The sequence below is a fragment of the Lemur catta genome, chromosome 1 (genome assembly GCF_020740605.2).
Source record: "Lemur catta isolate mLemCat1 chromosome 1, mLemCat1.pri, whole genome shotgun sequence".
Classification (NCBI taxonomy): domain Eukaryota; kingdom Metazoa; phylum Chordata; class Mammalia; order Primates; family Lemuridae; genus Lemur; species Lemur catta.
This window is the reverse complement of record NC_059128.1, coordinates 56398268-56421667: the sequence shown is the minus strand read 5'-3', so window position 1 is coordinate 56421667 and position 23400 is coordinate 56398268. Positions and strand designations below refer to the sequence as shown.

General features: G+C 36.1%; 1 protein-coding gene and 1 pseudogene across 2 annotated transcripts in view; both read right to left on the bottom strand.

Moving 5' to 3' along the window:
- BAZ1A (bromodomain adjacent to zinc finger domain 1A) overlaps nt 1-23400 on the bottom strand; it is a 90919-nt gene that overhangs the window by 48132 nt on the left and 19387 nt on the right. For both annotated transcript variants that reach the window (XM_045568789.1, XM_045568797.1), the window contains exons 4-5: nt 7949-8092; nt 916-1020 (exon numbers count right to left, since the gene is read on the bottom strand). In XM_045568789.1, coding sequence (XP_045424745.1) covers nt 916-1020; nt 7949-8092 — 249 coding nt within the window. The remainder of the gene's footprint in view (nt 1-915; nt 1021-7948; nt 8093-23400) is intronic.
- On the bottom strand, nt 4110-4207 carry LOC123631239 (annotated as a pseudogene).

The window sequence follows — 23400 nt, the reverse complement described above, 5'->3', positions numbered from 1 at the left end:
ATCAACCAACTGACCAACCGACTGACCACATACACCTCAGTTTAGCTATAGAAAGTGATACATTTGACTCAAGATTCTCTCAACAGTTATATTATTATCATTTTTCTTTGTACACATGAGTATAAATGGGGCAAAAGGGATAAGAGAATAAATAAAAATTCTTTTACATTAAATGAAATGTTAAGATTGACTCCTAGGAGGTAGGTTGATAGCTGGCTGATAATGTCAACTTACTTTCAGATAACTAAGACCCTAACTCCAACAGGCAACAATAGGGATTTTTCTAAAAATATCTATGTAAACTAGAGTCAGTTGTTTTATGTTTTAGCTACTTACTACCCTCCCTCTCCTTTGTTTAGGTCTCAAACAGGAATTTTTTAAGATACTCAAGGTTTTATGACTTAACTTTTGTTAGTTTTTGTTTTTTGTAGAGATGAAGTCTTGCTATGTTGCCAGGCTGATCTTGAACTTCTAGGCTCAAGCTATCAGCCTCCCAAAGTGCTAGAATTATAGGCATGAGCCACTGTGCCCAGCTAATTTTCTTAAGTAGTAGGAAGAGACTGATCAAATGGTTGTGTCTAATGAATAAAATAATATTAGCATGACATATTTGTAAGCACTATTAAATTTCTCAGCTTTGAAAACAGTTCTCTCATGAAAAGTACTTCATAAATTGGATCCTTCTTATTCTTTAGATTGAAGACTATTTGGGGCTAGTTACTAATCTAAAGAAAGGGCTGAAAGAGTCTGTTAGGATTAATTTAAATCCGTCTATGAGCATATAAATGTAATTTATTTTGTAAAGAGAAGCAAATACTTGCAAGCTACCCATTTTTTCTACATCAAACCTTCTTAATCTAACATATACATAATTATTCTACTTTAAACTACTATAGAGAAGATATCGAGTTTTACCTGATTTGTGTTGCTTTAACAACAGCAGACTCATATAACTCTCTGTTTTTAGTGGGTTGTACCTTGTACTTGAATAGTAAGGGATCAATTGCATCTTTTTTCTTCCTAAAAAGAGGGAAAAGATACAAATCAGTTAATAATTTGGAAACATAAAATTTTAAGTGGAATCCTATCTTCTAAGAATATAATAGAATCTTACACATTTTTAACTAGAATTATTTATAGGTTACTGTTCCCCCTGCCCCCACCATTCCATTAGCCAAAATAGTACTAAACCATTTTATTTTAGCTGAGTATTTTAATTACTCATTCAGTAACTTTTCCTTGGGTGAAGAAAGTAACTAGAGATGAGTAAGCACGGAGTACTTGGTTTAGGAGAGATAAAATCGTTAAAGAAAAGTAGTTCTTGGATTTGCTTTTAAACTTTCATCTTCATAGCTATTACAATCCAAGAGCAAAAATGGAGATAATGTACTTTAATTAGCAAAGAGGCTACACGTTTAATCGCCATCCCCACCAACTTCTCATCTTTTCTTCCCTTTAAGGGTATAGTCATTCACTCAATAGCTAAGAGCCCACAATGTGCCAGATACTACTCTAAATAACGAAGATTCAGTAGTCAACAAAACAGAAACATAGTGGGGAGATACAGGCAAACAAAAAAATATACAACAGGATAGGTGGTTAAGTGCTGTGAAATGAACAGAGGGTAGAGGAGCCACTATTTTATATGGATAATGATCCTTGATTAAGTTAACCAGGTGGGCCTTCTAAGAAGTTGGTATTTAAGCAGAGATCTGAAAAAAAATGCAAAGGAGCAATCTATGTGAAAATCTTGGGGAAATGAGTTTAAAGGAAGACAGAAAAGACTCTGAGTGTGCATAGTTTGCACAAGAAGCCAAATGAATAAGGAGAATGAAAGAAGATTCAGAGGCAGCAGCAGGGTGAGATTATAAGCCATCATTAAGAACTCTGGATTTTATCCTGAGTAAAGCCAGTGTTTTGAATAATGGGATAATAATGATTAACTTACACTTCAGAAGGATCACTCTGGCTTCTATGTGGAGAACAGACTACGGGCCAAGAATGCAAATACGGACACTAGTTAGAAAGCTTGTGAGAACTGATGGCAGCATGGACTTAAATGGTAGTGGTGGCAGTAGAGAGAAGAGGCTGAAAATGCTACCACTGGGAATGCATGCCACCTCTATGAATGTGAAGAGGATATAAGTGGGGGTTATAGAGAAGAGAAGAAAATGATTTAAAAAAGATGATAAACAGAAGCATTGGTAATGAAAGTAAGATATAGTCAAGGTGATAAAAATACAGTTCACGCAAGGCAGGGGAGGGGTTCAACACAAAAGAGATATATGACACAAACAAGTAAAACCGGGGTATTTACCTAAAATAGCATCAAATTCCAATTTAGAGGATCAACTATCTTCAAATATCTTTACACTGAGACCCAGTATACACATATGGAATGCTGTCTAATATTTTGTATTCTATTAAAGTTCATTAAGTTAGTTTCACAACCTACATGGGGCTGTAAACTGCAGTTTGAAAAGCCTATTCCAAGAGAACAGATCAAAAAGAGAACTCTAAGTGTTCAGACAGAAGCACTGCTGGGAGTTCTCAGTAAGAGTTTCTTGAAATATAGGAAAAAGAAAATGAGTTTTAATGAATAAAACTCAGCAGTTTAAGAATAACAGACTTGGCCAGCCGCGGTGGCTCACGCCTGTAATCCTAGCACTCTGGGAGGCCGAGGTGGGTGGATTGCTTGAGGTCAGGAGTTCGAGACCAGCCTGAGCAAGAGCGAGACCCCATCTCTACTAAAAATAGAAAGAAATGATCTGGCCAACTAAAAATATATACAGAAAAAAAAAATTAGCCGGGCATGGTAGTGCATGCCTGTAGTCCCAGCTACTTGGGAGGCTGAGGCAGTAGGATCGCTTAAGCCCAGGAGTTTGAGGTTGCTGTGAGCTAGGATGAAGCCACAGCACTCACTCTAGCCTGGGCAACAGACCGAGACTCCGTCTCAAAAAAAAAAAAGAATAACAGACTTAATACTTTTTCAATAGATGCCAACTTAGCAATTAATCCCTACCATTTTATACGTAAGAGATTGATCAACAGATTGCACTTAAAAGATTATTACTAGTGGCAATATATAATTATATATAAATAAAGTATATATTTACATATAATGAATTCTATAACAAAATAATTTATTTTCCCCATATTTTAGTAAATTAAAAAATAATTAATATACTAATAGAGAAAAACAAAACTTGGGTAGTCATTTCCAAAAATTTAGATTCCAACAGTGTTGAGGCATTGGTACAGACTAGGAAACTTTGATATGAATTGTATTTTAATGGATTTAAGGCTATAAAATAGGGGTGTATATGTATAAACAATTATCTTTTTCTTTTCTTGCTGTGCCATGAAATTCATTTGTGATGATAAATCAAGAGAATAGAAACCTTTTTTCTAATCAGTGAAAATATTCTTACTGGGGCTTTGCCATAATCCTTATACAAAATTCTGTAGAGAATAAAATCCTAATTGGATTCTTTCCAAGGAGGTACAATTATGAGACCAACAAAAACTGCTTCTTACAATATGGATTTACCTTCAAGATAGGAACTTCAAGGATAATATTAAAAAGAACTTACATTTTAATCATTTTCCTTTCTTGCTACCCAAAGTCTAGGCCTAAATAGCTGAATATTAACTTAAATCTCCTAATTTCAATCATGACTGTGATTCACCATTTTATCAAGTAAACTGATTTTATTACCAACAAGCGCAGACTTGGTTTTAGTTCTACAATAACAAGCCAACATCAAATATTACAAAATCAGATCAGTGTTCCAATTACTTATTCACAACAAAATATTATCTTTTATTTTATAAATGTATATTTCAATAAGCCTAGTTATATATGTAAATTTTAATTCTACTTTTGTTTTGCCATAACGGAAATAGTTTTTGCTGCTGTACTATGAACATTTGAAAATAAAGAGGTAAAATATTATAAAATTTTCTATATCAGCATGACAAAAATCCAACAAAATTATACTTTCAACATAAAGGTGTCTTTTAAGAGAAATTACCAAGTTATGTTCACTATAACTATTCTGCCATGACAATCCACTAAATGATTAGGCTTCCAGCACAGATGGTTACTTATAGTCATGTATACATTTTTTTTTTTAAGTTTCTTTTCAGGGGCCATGCTAATCTTCTGTATCATTTCAATTTTAGTATATGTACTGCTGAGGTGGGCATAGGTATATATATTTTTTGAAATATAAAATGATAACCGTATTTCTCACATGTTAAGTCTTCATGCATGGAACTACAAATAGCAAAACAATTAGGTCCACTTTAAAAATAACACTCCGATTCCATTATCTTACTAACAATTAATGAAGTTATTCTTCCTAAGTTTCCTAAAATAATTAGTTTTGCCTGCGCTCCTGCAAATCACCAGCAGGATAGGTGACCTCACCAAAAATGTATCTTACTCATGTACTATTTTCAAGCCAGGATAATAATTTTTTATACTATACCCTCAACTTTAAATAATATCTACTTAGATATGGTTCCATAAAACTTTGATCCATTGTAAGGGATAAAAAGCAGCCTGACTGATAGCTTTAAATCACAATGACAGGGTATATTATTAGAAAATGTCATTTACATACTAATCTGACTTGCTGTAAATACCGTATTTAGTTCCTTCTACAAATCTTAAAAGCAACTAAACAAACTCACTATACTTGGCAAAGCTGGCTATTCTAATCAGATGGTGAGCTAGTGAATATTTTACTCAGGACTATCAACTTAGTTCAGTTTTCAGAGAATCTGTGATTGTACATGAACTTCATTATTTGGCTGTTAACGGGAAACTTCTATCAAGTAATTACACATACTATGGTCTCACCAAGTTGTGAAGATTTTCACATATACATTTTCTTTAAATCTATTAGTAACTTTTGAGGGAAAGGCACAATAGTGGATATAACATTGCTGAATCTCATTCTTGAAGGGCAGATACACAACACATATAGTAAAATTTCAGAGAGCAAGATGAGGAGACAAAACCCTAAACCTCTTTACCTCAATTCTATAGGATGCAAATTATTTCCTCTAAAATACAGTCCAAACTTCTATCTAGTACTATTAAATAATAGCCAAGGAGCCAATTTTTAAAATAAAATTTGCTTACAGATAAAAAATAACCAATATGGAGGATGTTGGTACTTTGAGATGGGAGTCTGCCAACCTCCTCATATGCTGGCAAGTTAATAAACAACTCTCTCCTTCTCAAAAAAAAAACCAAAAAAACAAAAAATCAATATGCTCTCCCAAATGTATCAGAATATTTTATTTTTTAAACTCTGATCAGAATATATTTAAAAACTATAACTCAACAACAAAAAGACAAAGAACCCAATTTTAAACCTGTCCACTAGTCACTTAGGTAGCCATCTTGATAATCAGATTGCCTGTGAAGGTATTGTAGTGCTTGTGTTCAGGTAACCCTTGTTTTACTTAAGAAATGGCACTAAAGTACAAGAGTAGTGATGGTGGCAATCAGATATCCCAAAGAGAAGTACTTTGAGTAAAAAAGCTTAAGTTCTTGACTTAATAAGGAAAGAAAAAAAAAATCATATGTTGGAGCTGTTAAGATCTATGGTAAGAATGAATCTTCTACGTCTAAAACAGTGAAGAAAAAAGAAATTCATAGTATATATAAGGTTTGGTACTGTCCATGGTTTCAGGCATCCATTGGGGGTCCTGAAACATATCTCCTATGGATAAGGGGAAACTACTATATTGTACAGAATAGTCTCAATGCCTTAGAAATCTGTGCTCCACCTATTCATCCCTCCTTCCCTGAAACCCCTGGCAACTGCTTATCCTTTTACTGTCTCCATAGTTTTGCTTTTTCCAGAATGTCATATAGTTGAAATCATACAGTATGTAGCCTTTTCAGATTGGCTTCTTTCACTTAGTAATGTGCACTTATGTTTCTTCCATGTCTTTTCATGGCTTTCTTGCTCATTTCTTTTTACTGCTAAAAAATATTCCATTGTATAGATATACCACAGTTTGACCCTAAGAATCTAGACATTCCTCATCTCAAAGCACCTCACAGCACCTAAAAGAATTAGAAGAGTATATTAAAAGTGACTGCAAAATAACCTTAAATGATAAGACATTTTAAAATGAAAAAATTCAGATAAATAAATGCTTACCACATTTAAACATCAATTTTTAAAAATATCTTTTATATACAAAATCTGTGCTCAATCCTTTAAGACTGGAATTTTTTTTTATCTTGGATTAAAATTTTCAAAAAGTATTCTAAAAAATTAATATGAGAATAAGAAAATTTAATTCTATTTATTATTATTAATACTTGCATTTTTATTTATATCTCTACCTATGTGTACACTCACCTGACTTATAACTAATTCCATTTAAGGGTTACAACCTTTGACACAGTCCAAACAAAATACGTGAACTACTGTTGGACATGCTAAAGGACATATATTAACTAGCACAATACTCGCTGATTTTGTATCCCATACCCTGTACTTAATGAAAGACACAGACAAGTGATATAGTAATTTATTTTTCCGCTTAATAGGAGCAGCTCAAGAAAAAAAATTAGTTGCGCCAAAAGACTTATTATATAGGATTATGTCATGTTTCATTCAGTCACCTAAATATCATTTATTTTGTCAGGCAATGTGCTAGTCAGATGACCTTGAACAAAGCCAATTAACCTTCCTAAGTTTCAGGTTCTTCCTTGTTACATAACAACACTCCTCCAGAACTGACAAAAATGCATAGAAAGCACTTAGTACAATGCCTGATCATAGTCAATTCTCAAATGCTAGTTACAGCTACAATAGTTCATGTAAGACAAAATGAGAACTTGAACCACACAGTTCTGAAAGACAGAACTTGATAGACACTAGTACTTCAGGAGCAAAGTAATCAAGAGAAGTAGTTAAGAGTGGCCTCAGGTTTCCTATCTGAATATCATGGAACTCTTCACTAAAAATACACAGGCAAGAAAGACACAAGACAGGCTGGAGAAGGCATTTTAAAGTTTGAGATGCCAAAAAGGGAAAAGAATAGAGGAGTAAAGATTTAGAATAGCTGTTGTGGAGAACAGAAAGGGTTACTGAGCTAAGATATGTAAAAGGACTTTTAATCAGTTGCAGACTTAGCTGAAATTTTAAATTACATATTTATATATGTTTGTAATATTTTTGTCCAATAGCACTCAGCTGATACAGGCCATCAACTGACTGAATTTTAGATGGTTACAGAGTTTCTTTACCATGTACAACATAAAGCAAGTTAAATATTAATAATTAAAGTACAGAATGCATTTTCTCAAGTAAACAAAAATGTATAGATATAAGTGAAGCAGTTAGCTTAAACTGCTCTTCAGCAGCTGATTAGAGTTAACTAGGTAAGTTTCAATTTGGGAAATTCTAACATCTGTTGTCGAACTCGATTGTTTAGGTGGGTAGTAAACCACAGTATGACTAGAAAGGAAGGAAAGAAGAGAGAGATGAAGAAAAAAAAATATTTCAAGGAATATCACGGCTGGGCGCGGTGGCTCATGCCTGTAATCCTAGCACTCTGGGAGGCTGAGGCGGGTGGATTGCTCGAGGTCAGGAGTTCCAGATCAGCCTGAGCAAGAGCGAGACCCCGTCTCTACTAAAAATAGAAAGAAATTATCTGGCAAACTAAAAATATATATAGAAAAAATTAGCCAGGCATGGTGGCGCATGCCTGTAGTCCCAGCTACTCGGGAGGCTGAGGCAATAGGATCGCTTAAACCCAGGAGTTTGAGGTTGCTGTGAGCTAGGCTGACGCCAGGGCACTCACTCTAGCCCAGGCAACAAAGCGAGACTCTGTCTCAAAAAAAGAAAAAAAAAAGAAAAAAAAAGGAATATCATTAGTCAATATGATAATTTAAAAAATAAAAATCACTTACCCATTTTGAAAAGAACAGCTCTGTGTTTCTGAATCATCACTGTCACTAATGATAATAGTTTCTCCATCTACCCTGCTAACATGTCCATTAGCAAAACCATTTTGATGTGATGGAGGGAGGACTTCCAAAATCCTACACTGTAACCTGAAATGAAATCATATATTTAAAAATGCAAATCATTTGATTCTTTTACAACCAAACATTTCAGAACAATCTAATTATTTTGTACAAGTGAAGTTATTTTGTTTTGTAGAGACTACGGCAGATTGACATAGACAATTTAACCAAAAAGAAAACCTGTAACTTCCAATATAAGCAAATAATTTAAAACTATAATATTTTAAAGTTCAATTTATCAAGATTCTTAGAAATTATATTCTTTATTATTTCCTGCTTTCTGCTAGCTCTGGATTCAGTTTGTTCTTTTGTTGTAAAGTTAGGTTGTTGGTTTGAGATCTTTCTTGTTTTTTAATGTAAGCACTGATAGATAAAAATTCCTCCCTTAGCGTTGCTTTAGCTGCATCCCATAAATTTTGGTATGATGTGTTTTTCTTTTCATTCATTTCTAAGTATTTTCTAGTTTCCCATGCAATTTCTTCTGTGATCCATTGGTTAAGAGTATGTTGTTTAATTTCCACAAATTTGTGAATTTTCCAGTTTTCTTTCTGTTAATGATTGCTAACTTCATCTTGTGTTCAGAGAAGATACTCTGTATTATGATACTGTGATGGTTAATATTAGGTGTTGACTGGATTAAGGGATCCTAGATAGCTGGCTAAAGCATTATTTCTGAGTGTGTCTATGAGGGTGATTCTGGAGGAGATTGGTATGTGAGTCAGTGGACTGACTGGGGAAAGATCCACTCTAAATGTGAGTGGGCATCATCCAATTGGCTCAGGGCCGGACAGAACAAAAAGGCAGAGAAAACCTGAATTCACTCTTTCCTGGAGCTGGGATACCCTTCTTCTTCTGCCCTTAAAAACACCAGAACTCGTTTCTCTAGCCTTTGAACTCTGGGACTTGTACCAGCAGCCCCTGAGTTCTCAGGCCTTCAGGCTCAGACTGAGAGTTATACCACTAGCTTCCCTGGTTCTGAGGCCTTTGAATTTCGACTGAGCCACATTACCAGCCTCCCCAGTTCTCCAGCTTGCAGACAGCCTATTGTAAGACTCAGCCTCCATAATCACATGAGCCATTTCTCCTTAAAAAATCTCCTCTTGTATACTCCCATATATATATCCTATTGGTTGCATCTCTCTGGAAAACCCTGACTAATACAGATAATCTATCTTTTAAAATCCAGCAAGATGTGCTCCCATTCATGGGCAAAAAAAATTATTCAATGAGAAGAAATTTGTGACCTAACATATGGTCTATCCTAGAGAATATCCCATGTGCACTTATGAAAAATGTGCATTCTGTTGTTGGGTTGAGTGTTCTGCATATCTGTTAGATCTAGTTGGTTTATTGTATTGTTCAAGTCCTGTATTTCCTTACTCATTTTCTGTCTGGTTGTTCTATTCATTATTAGAGTGGGGTACTGAAGACTCCAACTATTATTGTGAAAATGTCTGTTTCTCTTAGCAATTTTATATATATATATATATATATGTGTGTGTGTATTTTTTTTTTTTTTTTTTGAGGCAGAGTCCCGCTCTGTCACCCTGGCTGGAGTGCCATGGCATCAGCCTAGCTCACAGCAACCTCAAACTCCTGGGCTCAAGCAGTCCTTCTGCCTCGGCCTCCCAAGTAGCTGGGACTACAGGCATGCGTCTCCATGACCGGCTAATTTTTTTTCTATATATTTTTAGTTGTCCAGCTAATTTCTTTCTATTTTTTAGTAGAGACAGGGTCTCACTCTTGCTCAGGCTGGTTTCCAGCTCTTGAACTCAAACAATCTACCCGCCTCGGCTTCCCAGAGTGCTAGGATTACAGGTGTGAGCCACCACGCCCGGCCCAGCAATTATATTTTTAACTAAAGTAACTGCTTAGAAAATTAAATACAGGCAATCCCCAGGTTATGGATGAGAGATGTTCTTGGGAATGTCTTTAGGTCAGATTTCTATGTAACTCAGATCTGTGATGAACAGCGCATATATGGTAATAATAATACTACAATGGCTCATATGTGGTAATACAGTGTAATACTATAATAATAATGCCCCTATACTGAAAGAAGTTACAGAAGCTATTGTGCTCGTTCTTCTAATTCAAGCAAGCAGAACATAAAAACAAACGCATACAAAAAGTTTAAATACGAAACAGGAGAAATTTCAAAAAAGAATATTAAAGATTAACACTTAACCTAATGTATCAACGCTAGGCTAATGGGAATGTTATACTTATTTTGATCTTCTAACCAAATCAATAATAACCTTTCGGCCGGGCGCGGTGGCTCACGCCTGTAATCCTAGCCCTCTGGGAGGCCGAGGCGGGTGGATCGCTCGAGGTCAGGAGTTCGAGACCAGCCTGAGCGAGACCCTGTCTCTATTAAAAAAATAGAAAGAAATTATCTGGACAACTAAAAATATATATAGAAAAAAACATTAGCTGGGCATGGTGGTGCATGCCTGTAGTCCCAGCTACTCGGGAGGCTGAGGCAGTAGGATCACTTAAGCCCAGGAGTTTGAGGTTGCTGTGAGCTAGGCTGACGCCACGGCACTCACTCTAGCCCGGGCAACAAAGTGAGACTCTGTCTCAAAAAAAAAAAAATAATAATAACGTTTCCATTTCAAAAATTAGTCTACTATACCACTTAGTTGTAATTGATACTTTCATTGGAGCACTGCCTGTCACATGTTCCATTACTCTCACTTTATCTTTTCTAATTGTTCCCATAGTTAAGCAACTGAAGCCTAATGCTCTCCCAATGAATGATGGCATCTGGCCTTTCTCCAGTTATTTCTACTTCCTTTTCCATTATAATCACCTTTCTCTTCACTGCAGGTTCACCTGGACTTGCAGTGGACTTCTGCTTTGGAGGCATGGCCATAAGGGTAAATTTAGACTCATAAAATCAAATAAAGTTAAGACAAAAGTGATACTGTGCATAAGAGATGCTATAAACAATGAGACTAGCCACTAGTGTAAGGATGCTGTGCCAACAAACTGCTTATGCCAGGAGGGTTTGTTTACATGCATTGAAGAAACTAGTTCCCGAATTATCAATTTAATTATTTAATTATAAATTTTTCTTATGGGGAGGCTTGGGAGCCCATTCATAAGTACGGAATGCTGGAAGTCAGGTTGACCTTAACCTGGGGACTACCTATATTGGCATAATCTGTTATTATACAGATTAGGCCTTATAGAGTTTCAAAGCATCCAATATTTTAAATTCCCAAATTCTCCAGACCATAACCTTGTTATTCTTACCATAACTTTTGTTGTGATTTCTGACCTTTGGAAAGCTTCCTATTCACTGACTCTATTACCCCTATTCTGGCTTCCTTTACTCTGCAAACTCTATCTGGATTTTACGGGCTGCAATTTTAGGCCCATTCAACCACAATTAAAATAGCCCTTAATCCCATTTCTACTGTGCCAATTGTCAGTGCGCAGGGGCAATGGGCAATGGGCAATGTGCAGTGACTGCTAATGGGCAAAGGTTTCTTTCTGGGGTGTTAAAAATGTTCTAAAATTAGATTGTGATGAGCACTGTACAACTCTAGGAATATACTAAAAACTACTGAACTGTACATTTTAAATGGGTGACTTTTATGATACATGAAATATGTCTTAATAAAGTTGCTCTAAAAAAAGAGTTGCAAGATATATTGGACTGAATCCTGGACCTGAAAAAGGACAAATTAAAAAGAGAAAGAAAGAAAAAAAAATTTTTTTAAAAGATATAATAGGAAGTAAATTTAAAAAATAGAGAAAACATTGCTGGAATTACATCTATAGCACCTCTACAACTCTTATGCAATCCTGGGGGAGGTTTTATTAACTATGACTCTGCTAAGCACAAAATATCTACCAATGGGATAAATCATTATTCTCTGAGAAAAAGTGGTTCAAGATTAGACAGACACTTTGGGCCAAGCGTGGTGGCTCATGCCTATAATCCCAGCACTTTGGGAGGATGAGTTGGGAGGATCACTTGAAGCCAAGAGTTTGAAACCAGCCTGGGCAACATAGGGACACTCTCTCTTGACAAATAAAAATTTAAAAACTAGCGCGTGTGGTTACATGTGCCTGTAGTCCCAGCTATTAGGGGGGCTGAGGCAGGAGGATCATTTGAGCTAAGGAGTTTGAGGCTACAGTGAGCTATAATGGGGCCACTCCATTCTGGTCTGAGCAACACAGCAAGACTCTATCTCAAATAACTAACTAACTAAATCACAAATAAAGATTAGACACTTCGGGCCGGGTGCGGTGGCTCACGCCTATAATCCTAGGACTCTGGGAGGCCGAGGCGGGTGGATCGCTCGAGGTCAGGAGTTCAAAACCAGCCTGAGCAAGAGCAAGACCCCCGTCTCTACTAAAAATAGAAAGAAATTATCTGGCCAACTAAAATATATATAGAAAAAATTAGCTGGGCATGGTGGCACATGCCTGTAGTCCCAGCTACTGGGGAGGCTGAGGCAGTAGGATTGCTTAAGCCCAGGAGTTTGAGGTTGTTGTGAGCTAGGCTGACACCACGGCACTCTAGCCAGGCAACAAAGCGAGACTCTGTCTCAAAAAAAAAAAAAAAAAAAAGATTAGACACTTCGCTCACTGTATCATTCATTTGGTCATCCCATACCATTAACAAGTTTTGATACATTATGGGCATACTATCCCAGTCTCCTAGGAACCTCATTCTTCCCACACTCTACCCTCTTCCACATGGCTATTAGAGCTGCTATGTTCTCACAAAACAATAGCCAGAGTTAGTTGATACAGGGTGAGCATCTTTTCCAAGATTTTAAACTTGGAATCCAGAAGGTAAAAATCATCCCTGTCCCATCAGAATCTATAAGATATAAAATTCTGGTGCTGTCAGCAGCCATACTTCCTGCTACATGGAGGAAGCCAATATGCAATGAGAGAAGATAAAGCCTATAAGGGAGAAGAGGGGAAAGATGGCAAGAGTACAGGAGGCAATCAGTTCTCTTATTTTTGTTTTTCCTCAGACTTAGTTGCACCTTGCCCATCTCAGGCTTACCTATTTAATCTTTCCTTCAATTCAATAAACATGAATTCCTCTCTTTTGCCTGGTTTTTCAAGATAAATTTTGTTACAGCCAAAATAAACAATCATAAAATTCCAGTAAAGCAGTATTATTTAGAGCTAATTTATTTTGGGAAGCTGGTAGATTTTTACAAGATAATAGCATTTATTTTTATTGTTTTACATTTTAGCATATGTTTATACTCTCCTTTAGAATATCTTTAGTATCTCCTACAATATCTAATATTGCTGTTAGGCACCCAGAAAATCAGGACCATGGATTTCTTTCTAGAACTTTGCACCACACTCAAATAAAAGAAAAAGCAACTGGTTCCACAGCATCCTAAGGTTTAAGAATTAACAAAATGTAGACAGATTATGTGGCTGAACCCAAAGTCCTCAAAGCATCTTTGTACTTTCAGTCATTTATTCTCACTTTGAGACTTACACATATTCAATTAAATTTAAACATCAGTGTCTTGGTCCTTTTTAATCTGCTTTTTAAAAAGAATTGAGAAAAAAAGAGAAGACTCAAATTACTAAAATAAGAAGTGAAAGTGGGGACATTACTGGAGATTTACAGAAATAAGATTATAAGAATACCATGAACAATTGTATACAGAAAAATTGAATAACTTAGATGAAATGAACAAATTCCTAGAAATACATAAAATACCAAAATTGACTCAAAAAGAAATAGAAAATCTGAATAGACCTATAACTGGTAAGGAAATTGAATCACTAATCAAAAATCCAACAAAGAAAAGCCCAGGAACAGATGGCTTCATTGGTGAATTCTACCAAACACTTACAAAAGAATTAATATAAATTCTCTCAAAATCTTCCACAAAATTGAACACTTCCAAACTCATTCCATAAGACTAACATTACCCTAATATCCAACCAGAAAGATATGGGAGAACATATGTAAAACTCTTATAACTCAAAAATAAAACCAAAAAACAAAACAAAATCCAATTCAAAAATGAGCAAAAGACTCGAATAAACATTTCTCCAAAGAAGATACAAATGGCAAAAAGCACATGAAAAGATACTCAGCATTAACAGTCATAAGAAAAACGTAAAATGAAAACCACAATGAGATACAATTTCACACTCACTGGGATGGCTATTATTTTAAAAACACAGAAACTGGCCAGGTGCAGTGGCTCACGATTGTAATCCTAGCACTTTGGGAGGCCAAGCCAGGAGGATCACTTGAGGCCAGGAGTTTGAGACCAGCCTGGATAATATAGCAAGACTCTGTTTCTACAAAAACTAAAAACATTAGCTGGGCATGGTGGCATGTGCCTGTAGTCCCAGCTACTCAGGAGGCTGAGGCAGGAGGATCACTTTAGCCCAGGAGTTTGAGGTTGGTTACAGTGAGCTATGACACCACTGTGCTCTAGCCTGGGCAACACAGTGAGGCTCTTTCTCAAAAACAAAACAAAACAAAAACATGGAAATCAATAAATGCTGGTGAGGATGTAGAGAAATTGGAAAAGTGCATTGCTGGTGGGAATGTAAAATGGTACAGTTGCCATGGAAAACTGTTTGGCAATTCTTCAAAGAGTTAAACACAGCACTGCCATATAACCAAGCAGTTCCACTTCCAGGTATATACCCAAAGGAATTGAAAACAGGATCTCCTCCACTCACGGGCTGACCTGTTCCTTCTCCAGAATGAACTATGCTTTAATAAACTTTGGTACTTTGCCTGCTCGCAAAAAGGAAAAAAAAGAATTGAAAACAGGAACTCAAACAGATACTTGTACACCAATGTTCATAGTGGCGTTATTTACAACAGTCAAGAGGTGGAATCAACCAAAGTGTCCATGAGCAGATGGACACTTAAACAAAATGTGGTATATACATACAATGGAACATTCAGACATAAAAAGGAATGAAATTCTGATATATGCTACAGCATGGATGAAACTTGAAAACAGTATCAGTGAAATAAGCCACAAAAGGATATACATATATATATGATTCCACTTATATGAAGTATCTAGAATAGGGCAAATTCATAGAGACAGAAAGTAGAATAAAGGTTACCAGAAGCTGCAGGAAGGGCAGAATGGGGATTATTGCTTAACTAGTACAGAGTTTCTGTTTGGGATGATGAAAAAGTTCTGGAAATAGTGGTGATGGTTACACAACACTATATACAATGTATATAACATTAAGTATACTGTAAATGCACTTAATGCCACTGAATTGCAATTAAAATCATTAAAATAGTAAAATTTTAATGTTTATTTTACTATAATGGAAAAAAAATTTTTTTTGTTCTAACAGAAAAGTTTGAAAAGAGGCTCAGTTACCAATCCTATGTTGGTAGCAACGGAAATGGTGTCTAAAGAACTGCAGGCTGACTTTCACCACTGGCTGGTAGAAATAAACCAGTGTTTCTAAAGAGGAACAACTTCAGGAAGTCATATCAAAACCTGTTGGGTAATTATGTAGCCTATTGATAAAAAGGTTCTGTAATTTGGTGACATGAACTACATAAAAATATGAAAGAAATCAAATGGACCCACTTTTGGAGAGCTTAGATACCATGTGCATGGATCACAATATTACTTAGGCTTCCAGGAAGTGATAAAGGAAGCTTTTCAGGGAATCTGTGACAAGGTTCTTCAAGTTAGAAAAAAAGACGGTCTTCACTGGCACAGCCCAGGTGAGTGCCCCTACGTAGTGATAATGCTGCTGGCGGGCATGAGACAAAAACAAAGTAAGTGAATCCACCCTGAGCCCAGCTACAATTCGTATGGGACCTAAAGTGTTCTGACAATCCACCACAGGGAATAGTCTGACCATGGTAGGGCCCACAGAGTTACAATAATTTAAGGACTAATTTATTTAAAGTCAACAGAGAGAAATACAATTCTCCAACAGAAGAATTAGGGAGAAAGAAATCAGTATGGCATAGGGACATTGCTTAGAATGTAGTAAATATTAACCATATACATTATAGTAGTTATTATCAATGCTACTATTAACTTTGACCACATCCAAACCACACGTAACAAGCATTCCTTACTGATCTAATCAAGGCTAGTCCTCTAATAGGTATTTAGTTTAACTTCAGTTACTCAAGATGTCAACACTTTCTAATAGATTTCCAAAGAGACTTGGTCTGTCTTCCAAATCCACTTACTACCATTTCTTGGTTCAAGCAAGTCCACAGATTACTGGGGTGTTAAAAAAAAAAAAGGTTAAAGAATCATGAATTAAGATCCAGTTAGAGAGTCTTTGAGAGTACAGAAACATTCTAAATTAAAGTTATGCTCTATTATTTGAGGACGTAGTGGATGGTGATTGATGATTAAAAGATGGTCCTTATTATTAGAGTTCATGTGTGCCATATTAAGTATATAACATATATACATATATTAAAAAAATCAATCAACTCTACAAGTTACACATTTTCTAGAAGATGCAATTCAGGGTCAAATTTAAATCATTTGCTCTCAGTCACACAACCAGTAATGGTACAGCCAAAACTTTATCTGACTCTGAAGCCCATATACTTTCTAAGTTTCCACTCTATTACTAGAGTGAGAGGGAACAGAACCATTACATTGACCCAAGGGTATTTCAGAGCTTTAAGCCCAGGCAGTGAGAGGCTTCTTAAAGTGCTCACAACTTACACACATTTCAGAGTGAAAGCAAGATTGTGGAACAGCGGCAAGCACAGAATAAGGGCATAGCATTAGCTAGCCAAAATGTGTAACAGTGACAAGCTGGACATGGAAATAACCTTTTATGAGATTTTGGAATGGTATAAACCTCCCCCCCCAAAGTAGTCTTAATAGTCACAGTTTAATTTATATCTCAAAATAAAAATTCAGCTGGGCGCAGAGGTGCATGCCTGTAATCCTAGCACTTTGGGAGGCTGAGGTGAGAGGACTGCTTGAGGCCAAGAGTGTGAGACCAGCCTGAGCAACACAGCAAGACCCCATCTTTACAAAAAAGAGAAATTAGCCAGGTATGGTGGCCCACACCTGTAGTCCCAGCTACCTAGGAGGGCTGAGGCAGGAAGATCACTTGAACCCAGGAGTTTGAGGTTGCAGTGAGCTATGATGACACCATTGTACTCTATCTTGGGCAAAAGAGAGAGAGCCTGTTTTTTGGTTTTTTTTTTTTTAAATACAGTGTACAAAACTGTCTGATGCAGACAACTTGGGCAAAAAAAAAAAAGCTGAAATAATTTACAAAGAAATTACTATATACACAACTAACAAATTAAGATGACAGAATTATACTTATTACTCCTATCTCAAATTTTTCTACCTAGAAGAACTACTTACAGATAGCTTTTGGGTAGCTCAAACAAAATAACCTGAATATTTTTTACTATTCTTAGAGTATATTTATAATAACTAAGTCAATATGCTGACTCACTAACTGGAAGGAGATGAAGAAAGATGCAGGTATATTTTTGGAGAGAAAACTAAAATATAAGTATCAGCCACTCTAATGGTCAATCATAGCAAAGTATTAATGCAGGGCTAAATTATTTGGCATTACAGTGTTCTTTATTCATTCCATTTGAATGTTAATGATATAATCACTAGCCAAATGAAACTCCTCCCCTTCCCTTGCAACAGGATAATCAAATATGAGTAAAAAAACAGTACTAAACTCTATTCCTACTACAAATATACACCAGTATGATGCTTGGGAACAATTTAATACTATGCTTTACTCATATTTGATTATCCTGTTGCATCTAACACAATGGTTTTCAGAGAAGATAATCAATTTAATCGGCTAAAGCAAAAACTATGATTCAAGACTCTATCCCATCATTTTATTTTCTTTATAGCACTGATAAATATCGAAAGTTATCCTTTGTGCCTTTATGTGTACTTTAAAGTACTAACTCAGAATACTCCCTACCACCTTCAAAGAACAAAAGCTATAAACAATTACATTTTTCATCCCTAGGAACTGAGTCAAAATATAGAAAAACAACAAATAAATGATATCCCATTTCCCCCATGCTTGCAGTCACCTTTTGTTGCCACTAGATAGCATGCTTTCATCTCCTAGCAAAATATTTGAAAAGAAGAAAGCTTAAATATCTCAGAGTACACAAGTAAAGTAATTAAGATACCCTCTGATAAGTACAATGGTTAAGAATTTAAACAGCAGGGTATTTCTGTTTATTGAGGCTTTTTTACCTTTGAGGAAATGATCAGACGATGCTGACTTTCAAACACTGAACAGTATGACCTGAATCATTCTTACGAGTGAATGATCATAGCTTAATCTGACCACACTTTGACAAAAATTATAAAATGCTCAAGTAAAGTGAAAAACAGTGGTGTTCGATAAATGCCTTCAATTATCATCTTCTAATCCTGCTTAGCTGCTATCCTTTAGTGTTATTTTCACATTCACTTATTCCTCCCAAACAGAAGCACAGTGGTTCTGACACAACCTGTGCTTGAAAATTTCACCATCTGTCACCTTGGGCACGTTTTAATTAATTAACCTCTGTGTATGGGCTCCTCAACTGTAAAATGAGCCAATGAGCACCTATCAAATCACTATTGTGGGAATTAAATGAAATAGTGCATGTATGCTCTCAAGGAACTGAGGCCCGTTCATATTTGAGGAGTACCCACTCTCTGGCTTTATGGAAAAAAAGAAAAAAAGCTCATTTAAAAAGCTTAGAACAGCGCCTGTACCTAGTTAACTCTTAAAAGTTTACTGGTATTGTCATCATCTCCCTAAAATGACATATAGCAAACTCTTAAGAACAAGTAATAATCATATAAGAAAACTAGAGATCAGCTAGAAAAAAGATGAGTCATCACAGCTGGCAGACTCCTCACTTGTCTCTGACAAGTGTAGGAAGGACCTAACAATTATTGAGTGCTTTATCTGCCAGGCACTATGCTGGGCTCTTAACAAATATTAACCACGGTGGCAGACTGTTACAATTATTGAATTGAATCACACCTCTCTGATCTCTTCCCATATTAACTCTGGATTTACTCATGTGACTTAATTTGGCCAATGGAACACTAACAGAGCATGCTGAGGCTTATTACTGTGCTTGCACATTGGGGCTTGCCCTCTCTTGCTGCTGGGAACCTTTCTACCATCCTGGGAACAAGTCTGGGCTAACCTCATGAAGAATGATAGGTCACATGGAAATAGACTCTAGCCATCCCAGTCTGAGACTCCAGACATGTGAGTAAGGCCTAGGACCTAGACAATCGAGTCCTAGCCAGGTCAACCCAGACCATAAGAATGTTCTAGCCAAACACAGAATCGTTAAGAATGATGTTTAGTGATTTAGGCCACTAACTTTTGGGGATGGTTTGTTATACAGCAAAAGCTAACTACTAGAACCACCATGTGAATATAGACATTATCCCAGTTTTACAGATTCGGAAAGATTCCCAAAACTATTAGTAAATAGTAAACTAATAGTAAATCAGTTCAGCTCCAAAGGCTCTTTCCACCATACCAAGCCACCTTTACATAGCATACTCAGAGGTTATAGGTAAAAAGGGGACCTCTGGTGGTTTTATTCTACAACCCTTATTTAATTAACCCTTTACTCTGTACCAGAAGACAGTACACTATGGCTCATGGGCCAAATCCAACTCATCACCTGTTTTTGTATGGCCTGCAAGCTAAGAATGGTTTAAACATTTATTATTCATTATTCAAAAAAGAAATCAAGAGAACAATCTCATTTGTAATAGCTACAAAAAAACCCAAAATACTTAGGAATACATTTAACCAAGGAGGTGAAAGACCTGTATGCTGAAAACTATAAAATACTGATGAAAGAAATTGAAGACACAAATAAATGGAAAGGTATCCCATGTTCATGGATCAAAAGCATATTGTCAAAATGCTCATATTATGCAAAGCAACCTACAGATACAATTCAATCCCTATCAAAATTCCAATATCATTTTTTAAAAAATAGCAAAAAAAAAATCCTAAAATTCATATGGTATAAACATTTTTAAATGGTTCAAAATAAAAATCAGAGGAATATTTTGTGATGTGTAAAAATACTAAGAAATTCAAGGCTGGGCGTGGTGGCTCACGCCTGTAATCCTAGCACTCTGGGAGGACGAGGCGGGTAGATCGCTCAAGGTCAGGAGTTCGAGACCAGCCTGAGCAAGAGTGAGACCCCGTCTCTACTAAAAATAGAAAGAAATTATCTGGCCAACTAAAATATATATAGAAAAAATTAGCCGGGCATGGTGGCGCATGCCTCTAGTCCCAGCTACCCTGGAGGCTGAGGCAGTAGGATCACTTAAGCCCAGGAGTTTGAGGTTGATGTGAGCTAGGCTGATGCCACGGCACCCACTCTAGCCTGGGCAACAAAGCGGGACTCTGTCTGAAAAAAAAAAGAAAGAAATTCAAATTTTAGTGTTCCTTAATAAGGTGTTATTGGAATACACCATGCTCATTTATTTATATATTGTCTATGGCTGTTTTTGCACCACAATAGCAAAGTTGGGTAGTTGTGATAAAACCCATACAGACCACAAAGCCGGTATTATTTACTACGTGGACCTTTACTTTTTTAAAAAAAATGTTCCAACCCCTGCTTAGATTATTCACAGCATGTGTTTTTAATTTAAACAAGGGATTTTTGCCTAGCCCTTAGGGATGTGTAGTTTTGTGTTTTTTCATACTTTTACCATTCTCTTTTCCTTTTACTGAAAATTACTTTAGTTGATGTTATTTCTTAGTTCTCCTTTAACTTTCACCTTTGGATGGCCTCTGAATTTGTCTAAGAAAGAAAGATAACTCCACTTTTAAAACAGTAATTCAGAACCACAGGTCAAATTAATTTCCCTTGCATGCAATACTACAGGCCTCCAAGGCAGTATCGGAAACAAATGATGATTTTATGTTGTTCTCAGAATAATTCCAAGTATCTATGAGCAAAGTTGTTCATTAAAAACTGTCATCTTATATTGGCCAACTGGAACAGACTACGATGGAGGCAGAAAAAGACGGAGAAGAGATGATTTTATTCAGAAGATCCTCTAATTCCTCAGACCTGAAATGGTGTAATAAACCATGTAGATATGAAATTCTTTTATTCCCAACAGGGATTTCAGGTCAGAAGCAGCTATACAGTCTCCCTTCTTTTGGGGAATGAGTCTATAATATTCTCTTGCCATCACAAGAACTAAGAACTTCTGAATTACTGCTATTCTACTTCTCTACCCTTCTGGTAATCAATCAGAGACACAAAGGGAAGCAAACATTGAATGTCTTTCCATATTAGAAAAGAGGTGGACCTCAATTTACTTGCCACTCTCCATTTTTATTATCTTTCTTACTATAAATAAGACCTCGACAGTAATGATCTAACTCCTGCTGCAGACTAAGCTGACTGCATTTGGCATTAGGGCAAAGGATCAATAAAGAAATTGTGAAAGAAACTAACTCCCACTTCCAGCATTTACCAAAGACTTTCTCAAGAGACATTATTAGACAGATGCCCCGAATAGCTACTACAATTTGAATGCCCTTAGAACACTGAAGAAAATAAGTTTTTATGATCAGTCTAAACTTTAACGAACTATTTTGTGAAGCAGTTGAGTCCAAGCAGAAAAATTTACTACATAGCTTTACATGTTATTTGAATTAAACTTATTTAGAAATGGAATCATTTTTAATTTTCATTTTTTTCATGATTATTTAAGGATTTTTAGGGTATAAAAAGGGTTTCCCAGGAATGATCTCCCAATTTATATTATTATGCAAGTAAATAAGGGTTCTAAATCTTAAGTGTTCAACTTGCAATGACATCCTAGAGCAAATTATTAATAGGTCATCAATCTTGAATCTCTGCTACCCATAGCAAACCCAACAATATATACCTAAAGAAAATGGTTCCACTCTAACTTAGAATTCCAAAGAAAGAAGAGCAATTCCAAATAGCCTCCTTTTAAAAAAAAAAAAAAATTAAAAATTGTGTCATCAATACATTAGGGTCATCAGGAACTAAAGACTTTTCAATTTTGGGATGTTGCTTAGTTAGGATTTTCCTTGGCCTGGAATTAGAAATTTTGACTTTAAAAGTCAATAGTGTAAGCCCTCTGGGAGGCCGAGGCAGGTGGATCGCTCGAGGTCAGGAGTTTGAGACCAGCCCGAGCGAGACCCCGTCTTTACTAAAAAAATAGAAATAAATTATCTGGACAACTAAAAATACATATATAGGAAAAATTAGCTGGGCATGGTGGCACATGCCTGTAGTCCCAGCTACTCGGGAGGCTGAGGCAGTAGGATCACTTAAGCCCAGGAGCTTGAGGTTGCTTTGAGCTAGGTTGAAGCCATGGCACTCACTCTAGCCCGGGCAACAAAGTGAGACTCTGTTCAAAAAAAAAAAAAAAAATGTCAATAGTGTAGAAGTTGACCAAATGAAAGCCTTCTTTCTGAAAAGGAATGACTTTTCTTTGTGTTCCTAAAAATTCTATACTATCTTTGAGCCTAATAAGACATCTCCTTCCTATAATCCTTTCTAACTGATTTATGTCTTATTCCTCTAAATTGCTAGTCAACTCTTTTCTAAAAACTTCTATTAATTAGCCGGGCATGGTGGCACATGCCTGTAGTCCCAGCTACCTGGGAGGCTGAGGCAGTAGGATCGCTTAAGCCCAGGAGTTTGAGGTTGCTGTGAGCTAGGCGGATGCCACAGCACTCACTCTAGCCCAGGCAACAAAGCGAGACTCTGTCTCAAAAAAAACCAAAAAACAAAAACCTTCTACTTGATTAATCCTACCTGGACCCAGTCATTGGTATCTAAGTATGTATGTGTTTAAATCAAAATAACTGTATTTGTTTCTCACCATATCTTTTATGTTCACCTTCTTGATTTATTTCCCTTTTGTCCCCAATATTAATATATTTTAACTAATTATGATTCATTAACATCACTGCATTTAGGCTAGCAATATAAAAAAGAGTCCAAAGATAAAGTCCATTGTTTCATTTCCAATTCTAATATATACTAAGTGCCTACACTCTGTATTAAAGGTTTTTGTGCTAATTTTCTCTTTTCCTTCATCAGTCTAAATTGCTTAAAGCATTCTACCAATGCAACATAGAAGGTCCATAGGAAATATATTTCAGTAGTTGAATAGTTAAGAGAGCTCTAGTTGGTTGGTCACCACTTGATGCCTTAATTGACATTAGTTTATAACATTAAAATGAATTCCACAATTTTTATTTTACAATGCAGTTCTTAAAACAATATTGAACTGTAGTCTCTTATGTTTCTTGACTAGGTAACATTT